This window comes from Thunnus thynnus, chromosome 24 (genome assembly GCF_963924715.1).
Source record: "Thunnus thynnus chromosome 24, fThuThy2.1, whole genome shotgun sequence".
Lineage (NCBI taxonomy): Eukaryota > Metazoa > Chordata > Actinopteri > Scombriformes > Scombridae > Thunnus > Thunnus thynnus.
Window position 1 is genome coordinate 8,823,973 of NC_089540.1, and position 22,122 is coordinate 8,846,094.

Here is a 22,122-nt window from a genome sequence, read left to right on the forward strand (position 1 = left end):
AGCACGAAAATTGTAGGTGGTCAATTTTCTCACTCAAGCAAGCATACAAGTACAACAATGATGAAACAGGTTGAAAACCCTGAATGGACAATTCCTTTTCCGCCGCAGACAGAGAGTATGGGTCAAAGGAAGAGTCTAGACCAGCTGTCTAAAACAAGAACTTGGCACTTGTTTTTTTCCAGGAAATTCTGAATGGGATTTTAACTGTGGGTTGGCTGTGCCAGATAAGCCTCCCCTCAAAAACTGGGTGAAGTCATGGCCTGAATATAGATGGTTGAATGTCATGTAGTATCTCATTTTCAAAGATCTAAATTACATAAGAGCTCTCTTTATTTATCCTCACTGAATATGAATTCATGTTGTACCCCTAGAAAAAATATTACTTTGAAATGTAAGCTGGTGTAAATTCAGTGCCTTGCTCAACAGCATTCATGCTTGCCAGCCCAACTCTTCTTTATGAACAGCCTGTCTACACACTTGATTGCTGTTCCCTCCACACAATAGATCATGGGTGATTTGTGAGTATTAAAGGTAGCAAAGGTCATCAGCTAGTAAGCCTGTGGTAAGAAGTGAATTCACAAAGCCCAATCCTTCAGTGAATACTACATTCAGCAGAACCGAAAGCTTTATTGATCGGCCTTACTACTAATGAGATTGGATGTAGAATTCCAAACACCACCAACATTCTTTTCTCACTAAATCATGGGATTAGATTGGCATACACATCCGTCTTATCCCCGCCTGTTAATATCCATATGTGTCAGGCAGCCTCCAGAGAACAAAGAAAGCGTAAAGGAGAATGAGAGAAAGGTGGGATTGAATACAAGAAAAGACACACCTAACGGACTTATAGGGCTCCAGCTGAGGCTGTATGCTTGTGGTAGGGTCGCTCACAAAAGGGGAGAGAGATGAGGGCTGTGATGGGCAGGCCATCACATCCACTGGGGGACAAAAGAGCGGGGTGACAACCAGCCGATGGACAGAAGGTCCATTTCCACTCACACAAAGGAACCGGGGAGATGAAGCAGATTAGCAGCTCTTTATGCCCATTGTGAAGGCTCTAAATGATAAGATTTACCCCTTTTTCCATCCCTGCCTGTGTGCTGTGTGTGCACGCATGTGTGTGTGGAGGCTCACACAAAACATCACAAGCTCAGTTTCTTATGCACACACTCCATCAGGATATGCTTTCCCTTTTTTCTTCTTTCACATTCAGGTACATACACACATACTTTTCTTCTGAAGAGTCTTTTATTTATCCTCACTGGGGGAGAGAGATGCGACAGCTGGCTTTTGAGTCACTTCACTTCTTTTTTTACTAAACCCTGAATGTACACTTTGATGGGAAAAGCTCTTAACTTAAACCCCCTCGTCACTGAGAGACGATGTTCTTTATATGTGCCTTTGACTTGAAAATTACTCTTTTCAGTGGAAGAGGCACACATTGCTATAATGCCTTTTATCACACATTCACTGGCTTTAATACAGGAGTAAAATTATACACCATTAGCAATTAATAACATGCCATTATGTTACATTGTTATTATGTTCCATCTCCTGGAGTAGTTTTTTCCTCACCACCTGTGTGTATTGTCATAGTGGTTTTATGAACTATTGTTCATACATCAGCCTGTTGTCTACAGTGGTTTTCTTTGATCATGCCTTTGTATTTAGTGCCATCTACTGGTCAGATTTTAACATTGCAAGGTCTCATTTTACCTTATTTCATACAGTTACTTGTATAAAATACATTGTATCAGTCAAAGATATGCCTGGGTTGACGCTTGGTTTATGATGTAAATGTCATTTAAATTGAAAATATGTGACACAGTGTTGGAAGTGATAGAAATTGGCTTAATAAGGTTCAAGCCTTTTTATTTGTCATATAGGCATCAAATACATTCTGCAAATAACGGCAGTGAAATGCTGTCTGTTGTGGCTCGGCCCACCATACAAGATAATAATATCAAAAGGACTAGAGACAAATAAATAAATAATGAAAGCAGAAATGAACAAAAGGACACACGCAAAAACAAGAAAAAGAGGATTTTTTAAGGTGGACACAGATCAAGGTGCATGAATTTCTGCAAATATTGTCATTAAAGAGAGTCTGTGCAATTGTGCAGAGCACAACTATAAAGTTACATAAGACCATATTGGGTTCAGCAATGCTCTTTTTCATTGAATTGCTAATTGATTGAATTTAATTTTCATTGGTTATATAACTATATATATTTATATATAACTAAATACATTTACTTAAGTACTGTATTTAAATACTATTCTGAGATACTTGTAATACACTTCTTTTTGTAGCTGCATTTCCATTTTACAGTACTTCATATTTCTGCCCATTCAGAGGAAAATACTGTAGGCCTTCTTATTACTCCACTACATTTATCTGGCAGGTACTACTTAGGACCTCTTTTCAGATTAAAAATTTAATGCAAAACATATGATCACCAAGTCAAATATGAAGCATTGTTATCGATTAAACTACCCAGCAGTACATAAAGTAGTTTGACAACATTAAAATGTCGCTTACATGTTAATGCATCAGTAAAAAGGAGCCATTTTGTGCAAAGAGTATTTTCATTTTACTTGACCTTTATTAAGTACATTTTGCTGATAACATTTACGTATTTTTTTTTTAATTTGAATTTTTCCTCTTTCTTTTTACATGTGTTCTGTGCCCATATTGCACCCTTTTTTTCATGAGTCAACTCTGTTTTCATCCTCTGGGGGGCGCTCAGGTTCAGGCCATGAGTCCAGCATGAGTCAAATATTGTTGTGTAACTAATATTAAGCGCCTATTGCTAAGTCATGCACGGGAGATGCTAGGTTTGATAAACTGGAGGGACGAACTCTCGCGAGGTTATGGTAAAGTACTAGGGTTAATAATCTCGCGATAATTTCTTTCCGGCTGCTCCGATCTAGCACCAACCATCGACATGGATAGCTGTTGTTTAACATGCACGCTACAAGGACAACCACCTTAGCAGCATGAGTACACACAGTAGACGGCAGGTATGAGAGACACACAGCTATATACCACTTGTACTCTCACTTCTCAGTCACAGTGTAAGTTTTTGTTCGTGTTAAAACTGTGTATAGCTGATTAAGATAGCCGACAGCTAATAGTTAGTTTTATAGCTAGCTCCCCTGAAGTAACCTCTGTTATTGACAAGCGGCGTTCAAGTACCTGTGAAGTTGGCAGCAACCGCCTGGCAAATAAGGTAATGTTTCAACTGGTAACATGTATTTTAGACCATATAAACTACATGTTAATATTGCTTTAGCCAGTTGTCCCTTAAGCTTCTCATGTTTATTATGTGGGAGAGGGTGTATCAACAGTTTTATATTTGTTATTCATATGAAGTGTCTCTGTAAACTGTTGTGCCCACACCCTTTGGAAATGTGTGGCATATGGGTGTTGTGGTGTAAATTTATAGCCAGCAGCTAAATCTGGAGCAATAGTCACTGAAACCTAATATAGCAATAGCCTGCCAAGTTTGTGTAGAGAGTCTGAAAGAGAGTGACATTTGCATTGTTATTTTAGTCAAAGGTGTGCAGTCTTCTTGACGTTTAAGCTGTTACATTTAGATTTAATAATATTTCATTTGCAGTGAATCTCAAAGTGCTACAGCATTAATAACATAACATAAAGAGAATAAACAAAACTGTGGTTCCGCATCTGTAAAATCTATAAAAATGATTTGTCTCTTTCCAGCTGCAGCCATGCTGGTACAGAGCTACTGTGAAGCCAATGCCTCTATCTCCCACACGTGGGTGGATGAAGGCATCTCCCCCTGCTTCTACTTCACACTGGTCCCCTCGGTTCTTCTCACCATCGCTTTCTTCCTCGGCACCATCCACTGCATATGCTTTCAGAAGTATGGCACCGCAATGGAACCCAAGTTCATACCGCGCTCTCGCCTCTACGGCGTCCAGCTGGCCATCTCCGTCCTTCTCCTTGTCCAGTTTTTGAGCGGGATGGTGTGGCGAGTTGCCAGCGGAGGGGAGCTCCCAGGCTATGTGGTGCTTTATGGCTGCTTCTCTACACTGGGCTGGGTATGGGCTACTGCCTTGCTTAGGGTGGAGAGACGCAGGGTCCTAGTGATGGATCGGACCAGGGGCCACAGTGCAGCTCTGCTGCTGTTCTGGGCTGTGGCGTTCTCAGCTGAGAACCTGGCTTTCGTCTCATGGTACAGTCCTCACTGGTGGTGGAGCCTTGATAACAACGAACAACAGGTGAGAGAAGATCATATATGATCTTTTTTTAAAATCAGCTTATAAAAAAATCAACTATCTATGTTGCCATGCCTGACATGCTTGAGGGTACTCTTACAACTCAAGTCTATAATTTTAGCCTCACTATGCCTGACCACAGTTTGTAGGTGGTGAACTATTTTTAGACAGGGTTTGGTCAAAATATTGTATACTGCATGCTGCACCTAGAGCAGTTTTCTTCAAGTTGAAGCAAGTTTATCTCCATTCCTGTCAATCTGTGGTCAACTTTATTTCTCTTGTGCTGATCTAAGAAGGCACAAATAGAATAATAAAATTCTATAAAACAGAGTCCCCTTATTCTGCATTATGATAAAAGTCTATCATTTCTGTTAATATCTTATAACGTAAGTGGTGTGTATTTTAACAGTCTAATGGGCCAATGGTTGGTTATTTATAAAAAAGATAAATATGTCTTTTGGGTCACTGCAATGAAGGCTGTTTATCCTGTCTTGTTTAAAATATAACAATGTACCCACCCAGCAAATAAAGGAAGACAAGCTTGCATGCAGAAATACATAATGCTTACGGTAGTGTGAGACAGACTGTTTTTTGCTGAGTCATTGCACCAGTCTGACTTTCACATCCCAAGAGCTACACTGTCAACCTATGAAATCATAAGACAAAATCTTGCCCCTCCCAGTCAGTCAGTAGCAGGAGGTGTAACCTTGTGGTTATATAATTGTTAGCATTTCAAGTGTCTTTTATTATTCTTTGTATAATGTGATCTGTCCTTAACTTAGAATGTTGTTTTGTACAGTAGCACTCCTCTGTTTTGCTCAATTTGGTCCCTCATTATCAGTCTAAATCCAGCTATTCCAGCTTACTGGAATAAAAATAGAATTATTTCTGATAGTAAATTATATGTCCTAATTACGTTAGAGGCTTGTTCACTTTTTAATAAAAGACATATCTAATGCAGTCATCAGTGTAGTAATTTTCTCATACACAATTGTGTTATGAGCATTAAATTTCCATCTGTCCAGTATCACATGCTGTGTAACTGATGTGGCATCCATATTGATCTGTTTTAACTGTCTATGAACCCCTCAGGTGCAATTTGCTCTGTGGCTGATGCGCTACATTGGCACGGGGCTACTCTTCTTCATTGGTCTCAAAGCTCCTGGGTTGCCACGGAGACCCTACATGCTACTGATAAACGAAGATGAGCGGGACGTAGAACACAGCGGACAGGTATTAATGCATTTAAAGGTTCCCACGATCTGAGGCATCTTTTGAAGGATCTTTTGACCTCTATTTGGCAACAATATTTCAAAGTTTCACCCCTTAGATATACCCTGTTCTCTGCTGTTATAGACGATCCAGTGCTGTTATCATATGTTTCTCTATCTCAGAGCCTGCTGGGCAGAACAGAAGAGAACGAGTCTACTTGGAGGGATTTCTGGAAGAAGATCCGCCTGCTCATACCGTACATGTGGCCCCGGGGCAGCGTCTTCCTCCAGCTACTGGTCCTCTTCTGTTTGGGGCTGCTGGGAATCGAGAGGGCTATCAATGTCTTTGTTCCCATTTACTACAAAAATATTGGTGAATAACATATCTTTTTACCGAGCCCAGTAGACTGAAATATTCATTTATTTCACAGCTGCTTCTAAAGTTAGAAGGCCTGTTCACACATCTATGTTGTTGCAACAAGCCTGAGCCACAAACTAAAAGCCAAAGGTTGAAAAGCCTCAGAAGCCTCATAAAAACATGCCAAAAAATATTGTTGAAAATACACATAGGGACTTGTAGACAGACTCCTTAAGTTCAACATGCACTGTTCCTCAAGATATACGATGTGATGAAATTGAAACATCCTTCTCCTGATAGCTTCGAGCCTCCTGAGGGCCAGAACACCTTCAGAAGTTCTCTTGTTTCATATATCATTTCTTATTTCATATATCATCATTTCTTGTTTCATATATCATGTCTAGTTCAAACACCTGACCTTCTGACTTTATTCTGATTTACCTTTATGTCTTTCTCCCTCTCTCAGTGAATGAACTGACTGATGGCAGCAGCTGGCATACTGTGGCCACTACAGTGTGTATTTATGTCTTTCTCAAGCTCATGCAGGGCGGAGGAGCAGGTAAGTCTAGATACAGAACTATGAGAGTGGGCTCTGTGATAGATAAATGCTCTGAAAGATACTGCTCATTGATAACATTCCCCACTTTTGTCTTTGCCTCCTCCCAGGTGCCTCAGGGTTTGTCAGTAACCTGCGCTCCTTCCTGTGGATCCGGGTGCAGCAGTTCACCAACCGTGTGGTTCAGGTGCGTCTGTTTGCCCACCTGCACTCCCTCTCCCTGCGCTGGCATCTGGGCCGCAAAACTGGTGATGTGCTGAGAAGCATCGACCGTGGTACCTCCTCCATCAACAGCCTGCTCAGGTAAGATGGCACTAAATGTGATTGAAGTAATAAATATCAGAATAATGAATGAGTGGTGGACTTTTTAACAAAAACTCAGCTACACAATCTGGCAGCTTGTGGAATTTCATTCTCTTATTTTAATTTGAAGAGGATATTTACTAAACTATCTGTATTTTCCCGCAGCTATATAGTGTTCAGCATCTTCCCAACCATCGCTGACATTGTCATTTCCATCATTTACTTCATCACCTATTTCAATGCGTGGTTTGGTCTTATTGTCTTCGTCTGCATGGCCCTGTACCTCAGTAAGTAGCGCACATCGAACACATTTCTGTAATACCACCTGTGATACTACACACTAAGTACTAAGTTCAACTGAGTTTAATTAATAATTTAAAAAGTTGAACATAGCCACAGATAAAATGTTCTGATTGCCTGCTGATACTGTATGTCCACCAGCTCTGACCATCATCATCACTGAATGGAGAACCAAGTACAGACGAGACATGAATCAGCAGGACAACAATGCCAAGTCCAAGGCTGTGGACTCTTTGTTGAACTTTGAGACGGTACGTTAAACTTTTTGTCGTCTGTTGTGATTCATCAAGACATCTTAAGATGTCAAACTTTATTGTGTTTTTTGTCTGTTAAATAGGTAAAATACTACAATGCAGAGAACTATGAGGTCGGCCGTTTTGAGGATGCCATCTTAAAATATCAGGTAAGTCACAGGTGTTTATTTATGATAATAACCAATTAAGCAGTTACAAATCTAGCCTAAACAGTGCCTGCATCTTCATCTGCTGTTTTAGTTTAGCAGAATACTGAATGCAATCCTTGCCACTAGCAGAATGTGTTATTCTGCATCAATCAAAACAAACCTGTAGGAACACTACACATACCGTCTGTCCAGTTATCGCTGCCTTTAAGATTGCCATCCGTGCCAAGCTGCACAAGATGCTGTGTGGAAGCAAATTAGCAAGTTGACCAGCAGCAGATGGCCAAACCCTCCAGGAGAGATGATTATTTATGTCAGCTTTAGTTTCAAAACAAAGAAAATAATAAAAACACGAAAATAACACAGTTGATTCCAGCAAGAAAATACATTCCCTGTTCATCGTGATAGCTCACTGGGAGCTGGAATAAAGAACTTCTTGTCTGCATTAAGCAGACCGTGAAGACTTGGACCGGGGTATGTTTTTGTTTTGGTAATATGGCTTCTGTGTCTAATGGCTCTGCTGACCCTCTACTCTAGGTGTCAGAGTGGAAGACCCAGGCGTCCTTGGCCTTCCTCAACCAAACACAGAACCTCATCATCGGATCAGGCCTGCTGGCCGGCTCCCTGCTCTGTGCCTACTTTGTGACTGAAGGAAAGTTTCAGGTACTGATCACAACGTCATGTCATTTCATGACGTTATCATTACACATAATCCAAAATATGCTGACATGAAATTGCTAATGTTCAAGAATAAGAATTCTGGTTTGAAGTGTACCATTCAGTTTGATCATTTAAAAAAAAAAAATCCTCTTATCCTAGGTTGGAGATTTTGTTCTCTTTGGTACTTACATCATCCAGTTGTACACCCCCCTCAACTGGTTTGGTACCTACTACAGGTAAGAAGAGGCAGAAACAGCTGAAATTGCCTTAAACGCTCTTAATTGTGGTTCAGTTAGAAATTGAGAATGAGCCTGAATCATTACTGAGTGAACAGCTGTTCAAGTTTATGTTTTGACCTAAATTGGCCTCAGCTCTGGAAGAACTTACTTTCAACACAAGTTCTGTGCTTCTGATTGACTCTTGTTTTTGTTACTAACTGTTGACTCTTGTTTTTATTGCAGAATGATCCAGAATTCGTTCATTGACATGGAAAGCATGTTCAAACTTTTTGAAGAGGAGGAAGAGGTATATTTGAAACTGAACGACGTTTGATCTGTGCTGTATTATGATCCACTATTTTTAAATTTGCTGTCTTTGTTCCCTCATGTAGGTGAAAGATGAAGTAAATGCAGGGAATCTTCTCTACAAACTAGGAAAAGTGGAGTTTGAGAATGTTTACTTCAGCTACACTAATGGGTTGGTTGGCATTTGTTTTGATAGCCTGGTTAGAAATATTAAAAGTTTTTAACTAGATGTAAGCCAAAGTATTGATACAAGACTCAGTACTTACATTTCTGTACTGTTTTACAGCAAGGAGATTCTTAAGGATGTTTCCTTCACTGTACTGCCTGGACAGACAGTTGCCTTGGTAAGTCTGAGGAACATATTTAAGTCAAAATAGATTTTTCCCTCTGCTCACTTATACAACCTGTGTTTAAGTATTCTTTGTTTAGACTGTACCATCAGCTGTTTTCCTGTTTATCTCCTCAGGTGGGACCGTCAGGGTCTGGGAAGAGCACTATTATTAGACTTATCTTCCGTTTCTATGACGTTCATGGAGGCTGCATTCGCATCGATGGCCAGGATATATCGAAAGTAAGTGTTTGGCACCAGAGCCAGCACACGAACCTCAGCTTCATAAATTAAATTAGAGTTCAAACTGTGTCTCTGTGATACATTAACAATTAAATTTAACATAATAAGCACAATATTGACAATGACACAGTTGGATAATTTAATATAGCAGCCCCAAAGCTAAATAGTAAGATCCACTAGCTGTTAGAAGGCACTGTAAATCATTTAATGTCCTAATGACATCATCTAACTGCTATTAACATGAATTAGTCCACAATTTATGCGTCTCTTGAGATTACCGAGAGCAAGGGAAGCCCAGTGCCTTCCATAAAGCTGTTTGTGTTTCAAGGCACACTCTGGATGAGTGATTACTTTTGTCTTCACTGTGGATCTGCAGGTGAAGCAGACATCTCTACGAGCTCATATTGGCGTGGTCCCCCAGGATACTGTACTTTTCAACGACACCATCCGGGACAACATTCGTTACGGTCGCATCTCTGCTAGCGACCAGGAGGTGGAGGAGGCTGCCATCGCTGCTGATATCCACAATAAAATCATGACATTCCCTGAAGGTAATTTATAGATGAACCCTTCTGTGATATTCAGCATTGTGACTTTGTTTTAAAGCAACTGTGAGATCTCCTATGTTGCAAAAACCTTTTTTACCATCTACTTGTATTATTCTCTGGCAGGTTATGATACGCAAGTGGGTGAAAGAGGTCTGAAGCTGAGTGGAGGAGAGAAGCAAAGGGTGGCTATAGCCAGAACTATCCTCAAAGCACCACAGATTATCCTGCTGGATGAGGTGAGATTAAAGAAGGAGTAATGGTATCTGACTATGCAAGCAGATACATGACTAGAAGTGTCACACCGTTTCATGATCTGTTTGCATATCGTTATTTACGAATCAATGGGGGCTCAGCTAACTTGTTTCACTACTGATCAACTTTGAATGACTGAAGTTGTTGCTTTTATTTCCAATTTTAAAATATGCTGTCTCTCCGCAGGCCACATCTGCATTAGATACACAGACTGAACGCAACATCCAGGCCTCACTGGCTAAAGTCTGTGCTAACCGTACAACAGTTGTTGTAGCTCACAGGTAAAAGATACTGAAATGTTTTAGTTTTTCTTTTGCCTTCGTTTAAGAAAATCTGGGATTTTGTTTTGATGAGTTGTGTCCCTTTTTGTTTATATAATAGGTTGTCTACCATCATCGGAGCAGACCAGATTCTGCTTATCAGTGAGGGTCGGATTGCTGAGCGAGGACGGTAAGTGTGTGCCTATTGCTCTGAATTACATACTGACGACCATTTAAAAGTTGTTCACTGAACTGTAAGTAACTCACTTTTTCTCCATCCAAGACATGACGAATTGCTGCTCAAGGGAGGCATGTATGCAGACATGTGGATGAAGCAACAGCAGGCCCAGGATGTGGATTCCTCGTCAGACACAGAAGCCAAAGACCGCAAGTCTGAGAAGCTGCAGCCGCCATCATCCTCTTCAGGCCACCACGGCCACTGAATGTTTATTTTTGTTTTGTTTTGTAAGAGAACTCTACATTTTTAATTCCCCTACCCTTTTTAAAGTTGATAGATAATTTCAACATCATGGAACACTCAGCTAGGTGAAAGTGTTACATATTTTTAGTTTTGCAACTGAATGTGCAATGAGAGGTCATGGAGACAAGAGACACTGCCTTAAAACAAGGAAGAACAAACACTCCTGAAGTGTTTAAATGTAGACACACAGATAAAGACAGTCTTTTCCACTAAGTTATACCCAAGGTTTTTATGTAGGAACAGGAGCAAAAATGTCAAACTATTACAAAGCATGTAATAGTGTAAAAAACAGATGCAGATACTTATGGTGGGTTTTTTTTTTTTAATAACTTCATTATAAGACTGAAGACTGAAAACATGCTGAGTCATGGCTTCACAGGGCGACACCCTGAGTGCTTAAATTTGTAGAACCTGAACTTGTTGGAATATTATTATTATTATTATTAGAATGACCTCTGCCACGTTTTTAATGTTGTTTGTCTTTATATTTTTTTAATTAAACTTTTGTTAGTTTAAGCTGTCTGATTGTCTGTGAACTGGCATTTTCTTTTTCCGTTGTAGCTGAACTGGCATTTTCTTTTCCCGTTGTAGCTTAAAATAATGTATGACCTGAGTCTTACATTATTGTAACGATATGAAAGGGAGCACTGCGAGAAGTGAGGGAATAAAACACTCTAATTAGAGCCTCAATACTGAATCTTGTTTAATTGAGAGGCTAATGATTGAAAACTGAATAATATTATGTGAATGACATTGGGTCTGTATACAAGCTGTCAGGGACTGTTTTAATTTTCTACGTTTTTAGTAGTTGGTTTCTGAGCTCTGCTGTTATTTAAAGTGATATTATTTAAAGTAAATGTGTAAGCATCTGTATACATTTGATTATCAAGGTAATGTGGGGTGTGATTATCTGATTGTCGTGTGTTCTAAATTGTTGTCAAGAATTAATGAATACACAAGTTAAGGGAAAATGTGACAATTGTGTGTGAATTTTTTAAGACTTTTTAGGCACACTGTTTCACACAAATGGCCTAAATCCATCTCTGCCTGTCCTTGGCAGTTATAGACAATAGACCTTTCTCATATGAGACATTTTAAATTGTTACATGGATATAAAGGAGCCGTTATTAAAGTCATAGATCTGTGGTTTTGCTGCTATAACATGTTAAATGTCTGGCATGAACAAAAGTATACCATCAAACTAAATAGCCCATGCAGTAATACTGACCAGTATTCTCACCAAATGTATTCATAAGTATATATACAAAATTTCTAAATTTGCCTGTAATTTTATTTCTTAAATCTACCTCACAAATGGTATTGTTCATTATTATTACATTTTGTAAATATTCTGTTTTGTCTTGACTTATAAACAATAAAGGTGTTTCCAGATGTGCCAGTCTGTAAAATAAAAATACCAGTCCAGTTTATATAAAATCATGTTATTATTATTCTATCACATTAGTTTTGTACTTTGTGGTGTTCCAATGATTGAACAAAAACATTGCACCGCATCTTTCTGTCAAAGCAGCAGTCTGACATGATAAGTGATGGTTGTTCATGCCAACAGCAACATGTGTGTGTGCTGTAATGGCTTGATGTAAATGGCAGTAAGGAGTGTGTGGCTACCTAGTGATTAACTTTGATTCACATAAAGATTTTTTGACAGTTTGTGTCTTTGAATGTTCTTGCATGAGGCCCATATCAAATATTTTGTTTTAAATAATGTGTTAATTGATTGAATTAAAGTAAGCGTGAAGAATAGTGAGAGCTGCATGGTTAAGTACATTTCTTTATTACTACTACTGTTGTTGCCATCACTTGTTTATTTCTTGTTTTTTTTCTTTCTTGAACCTTACAAGTACAACTTTATTCTTGTAATATTAAGACTTTATTCCCGTAATCTCAAAAAAATTAATACTTTCTCTCAGTGTGGCCCAACATTTGTATGAATAAAACTTTTAAACTAGAAACATAATATAAGTTAAAAATACTTTCTTTACGTCAACAACTGTTGTGTAACTGTTCCGCATATGTCTGAAAGGAGACAAATATCTGGAGGCTTCAGTCATTACTGTCCTGGTGCAAAAAAAACAAAAAAAATCCTAGGATAGTGTCGGAAAGACCAGCAATACACTGCCTTACTCTGCCTTTCATTGGCTAGTACTCATTTCCTTCGTTGGTAAGGTTAGTTAGATTTGGGCATGAGGAGTGAGATGGATCAGGGTAAGAGCCAATCAGAGGCAGAGTAGGGCGGGTCTTCGCAGAAAGTTCCGTCTCCATCCTAGAGAACGTAAAGGTCCCGGTCAGGGCGTGTTGCTAATTGAGCTCTTCCAGGCCAGGCAGCAGTCGTCTTTTCAACACTCGGCTGACTAATGTTTAATCTAAAGTAGATATGGATTTCGACGCTTTATTTAACGAAAATACTATTCAGTTTTCGGACTTCCAGGAGTTCACGGTACGTTGTTAAGCTAACATCCCGCCAGGTCAACAAACTACGGAAGCTAAGCCAACGCTAGGCGGATTAGCCTGCTAGCTGACGTTAGTTAACATTGTGTTCCCGTTTAGGGCGAAAGTTACATTGCGAAGCGTTTCACACCAAAGCTAAAAAAATTAAACAAAAAAGTTAACAAGCACTTATAGTTAACGCCAGTGACGTTTATAAGCTAGTATTAATGTTAAAAACGCTCACTTTACGACGCCATCGAAAGGCCTAAGTTAGCGTATACAGCTAGCTAACATTATACAGTATGATTGTGGTCAACAGTCTATTCGGTGTTGATGGTGCATTTGTTAGTTGGCGTAACGTAACTCTGCTAGAAAAAGGCAGTGCTGAATATAGTGCTTTGTTTGTAGCTAGCTTCAGTCAAACTATTAATACAGCTGTTCCTGTTTACAGTTTCTTCCTGGACACCAGAAGTTGACTGAGAGAGTGAGAAAGCGACTGTATTATGGCCTGGATAAAGACGTTTCTTTAGATGCCCTCTCCTGCCCTGTCACAGGTGAGATACATGTTTTAAAATGGTAAACAGACACACATTCATAAGAAATACAGGATGTTTGTTTTTACTTACAAGTCAAAGAAAAGAGGATTTTCTTATTGGATTAAACAATCTAAAAGTTGTGCCAGCCTATCTTTAATTGTGTCATTACTTAACTTTTTAATAAAAATGTAGTACTACTGTTGTTGCGCCACTTGTTTATGTCTTTTTTTTCCCCTTTCTCCACTTAGTCCTTGTTTTTCTTTCTTACTTTGGGATGTTGGGATCATGGGGTGGGGGAATTGTATGGGATCACGATTAGCAAACAAAGAGTATAAAAAATAAAATAAAAGTTGTGCCAGTCATTTATGTGGAAGATGTTCAGAGTTAACTAGCAAACTTTAGTAAATAAATGCAATCACATGGGAGTCCACTTATGTCTCTCCACTTTGTGGAATTCCAGATATTGCCGTCGAGATCTTCCAGAAGTCTGCACCAAGTCCAATACGAAAACTCCACAAGAAGTATGCTGCTCATGTTGCCAGGTTTGTACACACAGATTATGCATTCTTACAGAAACTAAACATAACACTGTTGAAAGAGTCATGCATTTAAAACCAGATCATTTTTCATTCATAACTGTATATTCGAATAGACTGTATATACTGTACATAACCACCTATGTGCAGTGGGCTCCAAAAGTCTTTTGGACCCCACTGTATATAAAGTAACATGTCACTTTTTTTCTTACCATTTAATATTTATCTCAGCACTCCTTGAACTCTTCACCTCTTTGTGCTATTTGTATCCTGTTTACAGTCAACAAACGGTTTCACCTGTTGATTGACATTCCTTGTACATCTTTCTGAAGATTGTTGTGTTGTGCATGAATACATTGAGAGCCACTAAACCGGAGTCAAATTCCTTGTATGCATAAACATATTTGGCCAATAAAGATACTGAAACCATTTAATTTTTTGCTTCAGGGAGGCTTGCATCTCTCCATGTGCCATGATGCTGGCTCTAGTTTACATAGAAAGGCTCCGACACAGAAACCCTGAATACCTACAAAAGATCTCCTCCTCTGACCTCTTCCTGATCTCCATGGTATGTATTTCAAGCATACAGAGGTCATTCTAAATGTGTCACAGTGTTTTTTTCAAGCATGTTCACTGTTCATTTCAGAATGGAGTTTATTCTTTATATTCCCAGACTGGGGCTCTACTTCTGATTTCTGAAATGAACATGATAGTGAGTATTATGATATTGCATTGACAAACGCAGTGATCTCTTATCTAGATGGTTGCCAGCAAGTACCTGTATGATGAAGGGGAGGAAGAAGAGGTTTTCAATGATGAGTGGGGAGCAGCAGGCAAGCTGGATGTCCAAACTGTCAATAACCTGGAGATGAACTTCTTGAACGCTATTGTAAGTGGCAGTCTGTGTGTCTTACTGTGTGCCAGCAGGCATGTTTGGTTCAAGTTCTTTGTCCCAACCATTTTGTCACATCTTGTAGGAGTGGAGCCTCTTCACGGAGCCAAATGACTTCTTCGATATATTGAATCAGCTGGAAACCAGGTCTGTAGTCAGCTATGTACAATACTAAAATACAGTATCTATAAGAAACATTTATCCACCGAACAAAGCATAGAAAAAGTGGGCTTACTAATACTTTTTTTATTAGCACTGTAGCAGCATAATCATTTTGTGTGAAAAATTTCTGACTTTAGTCTCTGTACTCTGTGTCCCCAGCATTGCAGAGCGGCAGGGGATGAAACGTGGCTGGTTCACCTACACTGACCTCTGTGTGCTGCTGGAGCAATCAGCATGGAGCCATGCCCTCACAGCCATCTACCAGCACTTTACCAAGGTGAGGAGGAGATTTGAGTTGGAGGGAGCAGAGAGGATATTATTCTGTTTGGGAGGAGGGGCCTTGTGAAGTTTTTCATAGGCATAGTTTTTAAATGTGTTTTGTTTATGTGCTCCATTATAACTTAACACCATCTGACCATAAAGTAAAAAAAGAAAAGAGAATGAGGTCATAAATGTTATGGATTTTTATCATATTATGTTTCATCATAAAATTTGACCTTGTTTTATTTTCAGGTATCCTGTATGCTCGGACTCGTCTACCTGACCAGTGTGGCCGGCCTTATTGCCACCAGCGCTGTGCTGCACCAGCTCAGTCTCTCCAGGAGCGGCCAATCCCTGCTTCCAGTTCCAGCTGATATCAGCCCAGCCCAACTTGAGACCTCCAACCTAAACCCAGAAGCTCCTCCTGCAGCCCAACGCCTCCCCTGTTGCATTCTGGCCAATAAGAGTCTGAACCGTCAGACCAGTGCACTCGGAATCAGCCAGGACCAGAGACAAAATCCTCCATCGGCTTCCTCACAGACATCCATATTGTGTCTCTGGGGCTCCCTCCTTGCCTCAATGGGTCACATACATCCCGAAACAAAATCTGAGATGGAAAGTCCCCAAACCTGGTCTACTGCCTCCTTCTTCTGTCCTGGCTGTCTTGCATTCCTCCCTCCACTTCAGTGCGGGCTTAGAAACACCTCCACCCCCTTCGCTCACGGGCCCCTTGATAACCATCAGCGTCATGCAGCATGGCCGGCCTCCAGCCTCTTTGAAGGCGCGGACAGGAGTCTGAACTCTCGCCTGGGGGGGGTATTTCCTCCTGTAAAGCTGGGACCCTGCCATCCAGAGTCTCTGTTACCTGTCGACAAAACCCAAGCTCTGCTCATGCCTGGCTAGAGACCGGCCACTGCTGCCAACCTGTAGTGATGGACTCTGGAAATGAAACCAGCATTGTTTTCATGACTCATCAACTGCATCAAGTCATGTTTTGTTTACTTTTCCAGATCTAGAATAACAGGTGCAAAGGCAGGAGTACTCCATTTCAGACATGGCGAGAGTCTGAAAACAGCACAGGGTGGAAGTTCACTTATAGTTCACTATCGCAGAATACATTTGCCATAAGTAAAATGCCATAGCGTTCAGTTAATGCTCTGCAACATGCTTTTACTGCAGAGATGATCACGTTAAGTAATTTGAAGATAATTTGATATGTTTTCCTTGGCTGCAACCAAACTGTTTTGCTACCCACATTCGTTATTGTTTGAAAGTTCAGACCTATCGGATGGTGATGTAGGGCCTTTGAGATTAGTGCGTTCTGAGTTATTATATTACAGTTGTAATATTAAAGCTGCTTGCTACTTGGCAGGTTGATGAAGGTATGCGGAGGTTTCACAGTATAACTGAAAGTTGAGTTTTTTTTTAAAAATGATGGCGCTCTGTAAGAAGAAGGGACTTAACCAGTTTACTTTGTCTAAGTTAGCTTATCCATATTAGCTTTTGTTAACACACATTTTTCATATTTGCATGCAGGTTTACATCAGAAACTGGTCATACATATGCTGCAAGCACTGATATTGTACACCGGATAGTTTTTGTTACTATATGAAGAACAAATTGTCTCATGTCCTTGTAAACTTTCCACTATTTATTTAGGAGAAAGCGTCACAGAAAGGACATGTCAGTAGACAATTCTCCATACCTCAGTGTAACTTTCATCAGCCACAGTGACATCAGAAAATCGACTCTGGCCATTTTTAGGTAACATTTATTGTCTCATTTTCTTTTTGTACTCAAAGATTCACACTTTTTTATGTGGCAACAGGAAGACACATAACCTTAAAGCCAATTTTCTACAACAGGGTAATATTTTAACAAATTTAAGAGATTTACCTCTAAGTTTCCCATTCTCCTAGGGGAAGAAGGGTTTCTATCAAAGAGACGGGCTCCTGGGGTTTCATGCCATTTCTATTTGGTTTCTGGTTGGTGTTTCTGAAGTGAATATTTTGAATATAATGGCACTTGCTCTAATATGTAACACGTTAAAGGCTAACAGCAGTCTTTCTTAGGTGATGTGGTCTGGAATTTGCACATTTGACTCCATTTCCATAGCAACAGGACATTTCACTCCATCATTACTGCATTGTCCAGTATATCATTTAAACACCAGTGAAATTTGTTAAGCATTGATTCATTTTGATGCTATGTACACAGTTTTACATTGCCTTGTTTCTAATAAAGGCAACATGGTCCCTGGGACATTTACTTTGTAATTGAACCTTTGACAAATTGCTCTGAGCATTTGAATTTGATACACTTTGAAGCACGAGGTCTTTTAATTTTGTACATGGTGTAAAATGCAAATATTGTAAAAAGTGTGTAGAAAAACCCAGAATTAATAAAGAACGCATTTCTTTACCAAATTTGTCAATTACTATCTGTGTCAACAATCAAATGAAGCCCAGTAGAATCATCATTTGACAGTTTTTCTATTTGAAACGCATTAGTTATGAGTTGACAGCCAGCAATACACTTTGATTGAACTCTCAGAGAGACCTTTACTGTATGTAACCTTGACATTTACTCTACATAGATCAAGAGTTCATGCCATTTAATTTCTGAAATAGCAAGTGCAAATGTACTTTGATAAATCATAAAAGCTGTATTTATAAAACATTTTTAGCGGTTAATGCTATGTCAGTAGTCATGTTGCATCTTGTGTGCTCTACTTCCCTGTGCAGCCAGTGAATAGTGACAGTAAGTATTACAACACATATTGAGAGTGTGTCTTGAAAGCAAATGCATTCCTATTAAACAACCATGAAGGCAAGGTGATGACGAGCATGTTTGGCAGAGATAGGAAGCAATCCTGAGGGTCCCTCCCCCTTGAGCCTGTGCCAGCCTCTTTTTACCCCTCCCCTGCAACCCAGGCCTGACACATACCACTTGAGAGCTCCTAATATAGACCCAACTGCCTCGTAGGAAAGCGTAACGAACTGAACGGAGTCAGAGTCACTAGCAGTTTGAGTTTGCTGCTTTGACAACAACTTTTTCATGGACACACAAGAGAAATATGGAGCCTTCCTCACAGGTGAAATCTTACTTTGAAATGAATATGATTAGGGGAATACTGTTTGTGAAGTTTAAGCTATTATTGGAACCAAGGAAATGAGTAGCCTTGTGGATTTCAGACTATTTTAGCAATGTCATGTGGGGAATGTTGCACTTGTGTTGTAGGTATCACTCCAAAAACAGAAGCAGGAAATACAGAAACAAGGTATTACAATAGGTATTACAATAACTGGCATGCATGTGTGTTTTCATGGTTGTCTTTTGGGTTGTGTACACATGCAAGTAATGTGTGTACATGCATGATTGTGTCCGTGTCTCTTTCTTGTGCAGATTCAGATGGGAGTGATCAGCTATTATAATATGTAATATCTCCTCCTAGAGGCTGATGCCGCTATCTACATGAATTTCATGAAAAGCCACCGCTGCTATGATGCCATTCCAACCAGCTGTAAACTGGTCATATTTGATACCACGCTACAAGTAAGACTGCAGCTGTTGAAAGGAAACATACAAGTATCTCATACTGAAAATGCTTGTAAATCCTCACTCTGACTGTTGGAATTGATCTACTTCTGAAGGTGAAAACGGCCTTTTTTGCACTGGTGGCAAATGGCTTGAGGGCAGCGCCTCTATGGGACAGCAAGTTACAGAAATTTGTGGGTAAGACAAAGGATTAATGGCAAAGACATAGTAAAATATTGGTCACTGTGTGAATTATAATATTGGGAGCATAAATCTCTTTCTCTCACAGGTATGCTGACTATTACAGATTTCATCAACATCCTCCATTGCTATTACAAGTCCCCTATGGTGAGAATGAATACATTTTTTAATGTAATTTTTTGTTGTAGATAGTTTTCTCACGACTGATCACACAGATTAGTTGACGCCACATCTTATTATAAACCACAGACAGTCATAAAACAAAGAACACAGTCCGCAGCACAAAAAAGACAGCAGATTTTGCAGGGATGCAATATTTGATTTGACCTTAATCTAGTTATTGACTCGTAACCTTTGGTTTCTCTCTAAAGGTTCAAATGTATGAGCTGGAGAGCCACAAGATTGAGACATGGAGAGGTGATTCATTTCAAAGTAAATAACCAGCACGGATCAATGATTTTACCTCTGTACATCTCTGTGAATTTGCATTAGAGCTCTCTCTTCCTCTGTCTAGATGTCTATTTACAGTATTCCAATCACTTCCTCATCAGTATTTCTCCAGAGGCCAGGTGAGTGCACGCAACACTCTCAGATGTAATCTTGGATACTGTTTGAACTCTGTTTACATTGAGCTCTCTCTCCTCTCCTCCTAGCCTCTTTGAAGCCATCTATTTCTTACTCAAACATAAGATCCACAGGCTGCCCGTCATCGATCCAGAGTCTGGAAATGTTTTGCACATTCTGACCCACAAAAGGATCCTCAAATTCCTCCATATATTTGTGAGCAAGCTTTAACTCTTTAAACTGATGTTTCCATAAGAAAAGACAAAACTTGAATGTCTTCTTCTGCCATGGTGTTTGCATGTTTTCAGGGGAAAACAGTTCCTAAGCCGGCGTTCATTCGGAGGCAGATCCAGGAACTTGGAATTGGAACTTTCAGGAACATCGCCACAGTTCAGCAAACAGCAACACTTCATGATGCGCTCTCCATTTTTGTAGAACGGAGGGTGTCTGCACTGCCAGTGGTGAACGAACAAGGTATGCTCTTAAAGCACTTTTACAAATCGTAGGTCATAGAGCTGTGTTTTTTTAGTATTGATGGGTAGACTAGCACTGATGTTACAGCATCCAACAATTTGTTTTCTCAGGCAAAGTGGTGGCACTCTACTCCAGATTTGATGTGATTGTAAGTACTACAGAGAAACATGGTTTTATTCAAGATATATAATATCCTATACTATTTTTTGTTGAACTAAAAAGTTGGCTGACAATTGTTCACAAACTGGGATATATGTGTTTGTTCCGTGGCAGAATCTAGCTGCCCAGAAGACTTACAACAATCTGAACATGACTATGCAAGAGGCCGTTCGCATGCGCTGGTGTTTTGTTGAGGGTGTGATCAAGTGCTATCCCGATGAAACCTTGGAAACTGTCATAGACCGTATAGTCAAAGCTGAGGTAGATATTTCCCTTAAAAAGATTTTGGCCTCTTCAAGAGTTCAAAGATTTCATGTATCATAAGATCGGAGAAATACAGGAGAGTATTCTCTGTCTTACCTCGTCATTTTCCTCCTTATCCCAGGTCCATCGGCTGGTCCTGGTGGACAGGGCTGACGTGGTGAAGGGCATCATCTCTCTATCTGACCTGCTGCAGGCCATGGTATTATCCCCTGCAGGTATTGATGCCCTTTTGTCCTAGCACCATGGACCAGAGGGTCCCCCTTCCTTCATTTATCCCCTGTGTAGACTTCAGTCCTGGCAGTGTACCCAGGCAGGTAGGCTCTGGAGCCTCTCCCCTTCCCCAACAACCCACATCCCATCCTGCTGTGTTATTACCAGCATCCAAAAGCTTTGACCCCTCATGTCATCTAGTTGTATGTGCAATAGAAAACCTGCCGCTTTTAAATTAGTGCCACTAATGCTTTCTGAAACACAGGCACACAAACGCACACAATCCCAGCTGCTTGGCTGACATTTGCAAGCAAGGATTGCCTGAATTTTTTGAGGATAGTTGCTGACGCTGAGTAGAATAGTGGCTGATTTCATTTATGTTTTTCAGGAATCCCCATGTGACTGAAATGAGAGATCACAAGAGGAAGAAAAACTCCCTGGTTGTGCTGTTGTTTACATTCAAATGTCTTTTGTGATCTATGTGCTACGTTCAAGCAACAATAATGGACACAGGGAGCTGAACTTACAGTCTCCTCGACACTGTCATGAATCTTTAAGGTCTCTTGCACAATGTCCATCATGACTGCGTTTGATCAAATTGATCATCATGTTTACTCTGTGTTGTATATTTCTGTATTAAACATTTGTAATGAAGCTTGCTGTTGAGTGGTCTTTTCAATTCACATTTAATGGGGAAATAGGTGGTCTATGGCTGAAGCTGTGCAGAAGAGTTTACAACAGACTGCCATTCAGTTATATGAGAAATGAAATATAAGAATAGAGATTAAACGTGCAATAGCCTATGCAAAAATAAATACTGTAAGAATTAGTAGTAGTGGCATTGACAGTGCGAGGTTGCACATGTGGGGGAGAGTCTTCAGTGTTTCATCTTTATGCAACATACGTACATGCAGCAGTATCTTTGACCGCACGGTGGTGCTCTTGAGGCGTTAACTCCATCCTCTCCATACAGTAAACAAGGAAACACGTGACTATTTTTTTTTCATCCGTGACAGGCCTTGTGATCCGTCCGCCCATCTGTGTCATTGGTACATCAAGCTGCCGTAAATGATCAAGAATAAATCCGGAAATTAATATTACATTCACAGTAAAATGATTTTACAGGACATAAAATCTTTGTGTAATTAATATTTAATTAAAGTGATCACTGATATATAAGTTTTTATTACAGAAAACTTTGAACTG

At 39.8% G+C, this 22,122-nt stretch overlaps 3 protein-coding genes across 12 annotated transcripts; all 3 read left to right on the forward strand.

The window, feature by feature from the left end:
• The first annotated feature begins 2,906 nt into the window (after positions 1-2,906).
• On the forward strand, positions 2,907-12,340 carry abcb6a (ATP binding cassette subfamily B member 6 (LAN blood group) a). 3 transcript variants are annotated; one of them, XR_010926046.1, is made up of 21 exons: positions 2,907-3,236; positions 3,731-4,251; positions 5,341-5,481; positions 5,643-5,832; positions 6,284-6,376; positions 6,484-6,676; positions 6,842-6,963; positions 7,118-7,227; positions 7,314-7,379; positions 7,914-8,039; positions 8,196-8,272; positions 8,498-8,561; positions 8,647-8,732; positions 8,847-8,904; positions 9,027-9,131; positions 9,508-9,682; positions 9,803-9,915; positions 10,118-10,212; positions 10,313-10,381; positions 10,475-11,203; positions 11,234-12,340. XR_010926046.1 is itself a non-coding variant. In XM_067583451.1 (20 exons), exons 2-20 carry the CDS (start codon positions 3,739-3,741, stop codon positions 10,632-10,634), a joined length of 2,556 nt encoding a protein of 851 aa, XP_067439552.1. In that variant the 5' UTR covers positions 2,907-3,236; positions 3,731-3,738; the 3' UTR covers positions 10,635-12,340. The 3 variants fall into 3 exon arrangements, 2 of the variants coding, with proteins under 2 accessions (XP_067439552.1, XP_067439554.1); XM_067583451.1 differs by having other exon boundaries at positions 10,475-12,340; XM_067583453.1 differs by having other exon boundaries at positions 2,912-3,027; positions 10,475-12,340.
• Positions 12,341-12,953: 613 nt separating this feature from the next.
• On the forward strand, positions 12,954-17,933 carry cnppd1 (cyclin Pas1/PHO80 domain containing 1). Its single transcript, XM_067583454.1, has 8 exons — positions 12,954-13,130; positions 13,572-13,674; positions 14,117-14,198; positions 14,640-14,760; positions 14,953-15,081; positions 15,170-15,231; positions 15,406-15,523; positions 15,760-17,933. Exons 1-8 carry the CDS (start codon positions 13,068-13,070, stop codon positions 16,408-16,410), a joined length of 1,329 nt encoding a protein of 442 aa, XP_067439555.1. The 5' UTR covers positions 12,954-13,067; the 3' UTR covers positions 16,411-17,933.
• Positions 17,934-18,446: 513 nt separating this feature from the next.
• On the forward strand, positions 18,447-21,570 carry prkag3a (protein kinase, AMP-activated, gamma 3a non-catalytic subunit). 8 transcript variants are annotated; one of them, XM_067583455.1, is made up of 13 exons: positions 18,447-18,601; positions 18,748-18,787; positions 18,962-19,062; positions 19,161-19,242; positions 19,334-19,392; positions 19,617-19,677; positions 19,760-19,814; positions 19,899-20,025; positions 20,118-20,283; positions 20,394-20,431; positions 20,557-20,703; positions 20,828-21,020; positions 21,305-21,570. In XM_067583455.1, the coding sequence occupies exons 1-12, from the start codon at positions 18,584-18,586 to the stop codon at positions 20,942-20,944; spliced, it is 1,011 nt and encodes a 336-aa protein (XP_067439556.1). In that variant the 5' UTR covers positions 18,447-18,583; the 3' UTR covers positions 20,945-21,020; positions 21,305-21,570. The 8 variants fall into 8 exon arrangements, with proteins under 8 accessions (XP_067439556.1, XP_067439558.1, XP_067439559.1 ...); XM_067583457.1 differs by having other exon boundaries at positions 20,828-21,016; XM_067583458.1 differs by having other exon boundaries at positions 20,828-20,921.
• Positions 21,571-22,122: the final 552 nt, after the last annotated feature.

Coding starts and splice junctions, on each gene's coding strand:
- abcb6a (XM_067583451.1), top strand. CDS start 3,739: ATGCTGGTACAGAGCTACTGTGAAGCCAATGCCTCTATCTCCCACACG. Junction 5,833..6,283: donor CATTTACTACAAAAATATTG/GTGAATAACATA, acceptor TCCCTCTCTCAG/TGAATGAACTGACTGATGGC. Junction 6,377..6,483: donor CATGCAGGGCGGAGGAGCAG/GTAAGTCTAGAT, acceptor GCCTCCTCCCAG/GTGCCTCAGGGTTTGTCAGT.
- cnppd1 (XM_067583454.1), top strand. CDS start 13,068: ATGGATTTCGACGCTTTATTTAACGAAAATACTATTCAGTTTTCGGAC. Junction 15,082..15,169: donor TGAACTTCTTGAACGCTATT/GTAAGTGGCAGT, acceptor CACATCTTGTAG/GAGTGGAGCCTCTTCACGGA. Junction 15,524..15,759: donor TCTACCAGCACTTTACCAAG/GTGAGGAGGAGA, acceptor TTTTATTTTCAG/GTATCCTGTATGCTCGGACT.
- prkag3a (XM_067583456.1), top strand. Junction 19,063..19,160: donor TATTTGATACCACGCTACAA/GTAAGACTGCAG, acceptor CTACTTCTGAAG/GTGAAAACGGCCTTTTTTGC. Junction 19,815..19,898: donor AGTATTTCTCCAGAGGCCAG/GTGAGTGCACGC, acceptor CTCTCCTCCTAG/CCTCTTTGAAGCCATCTATT.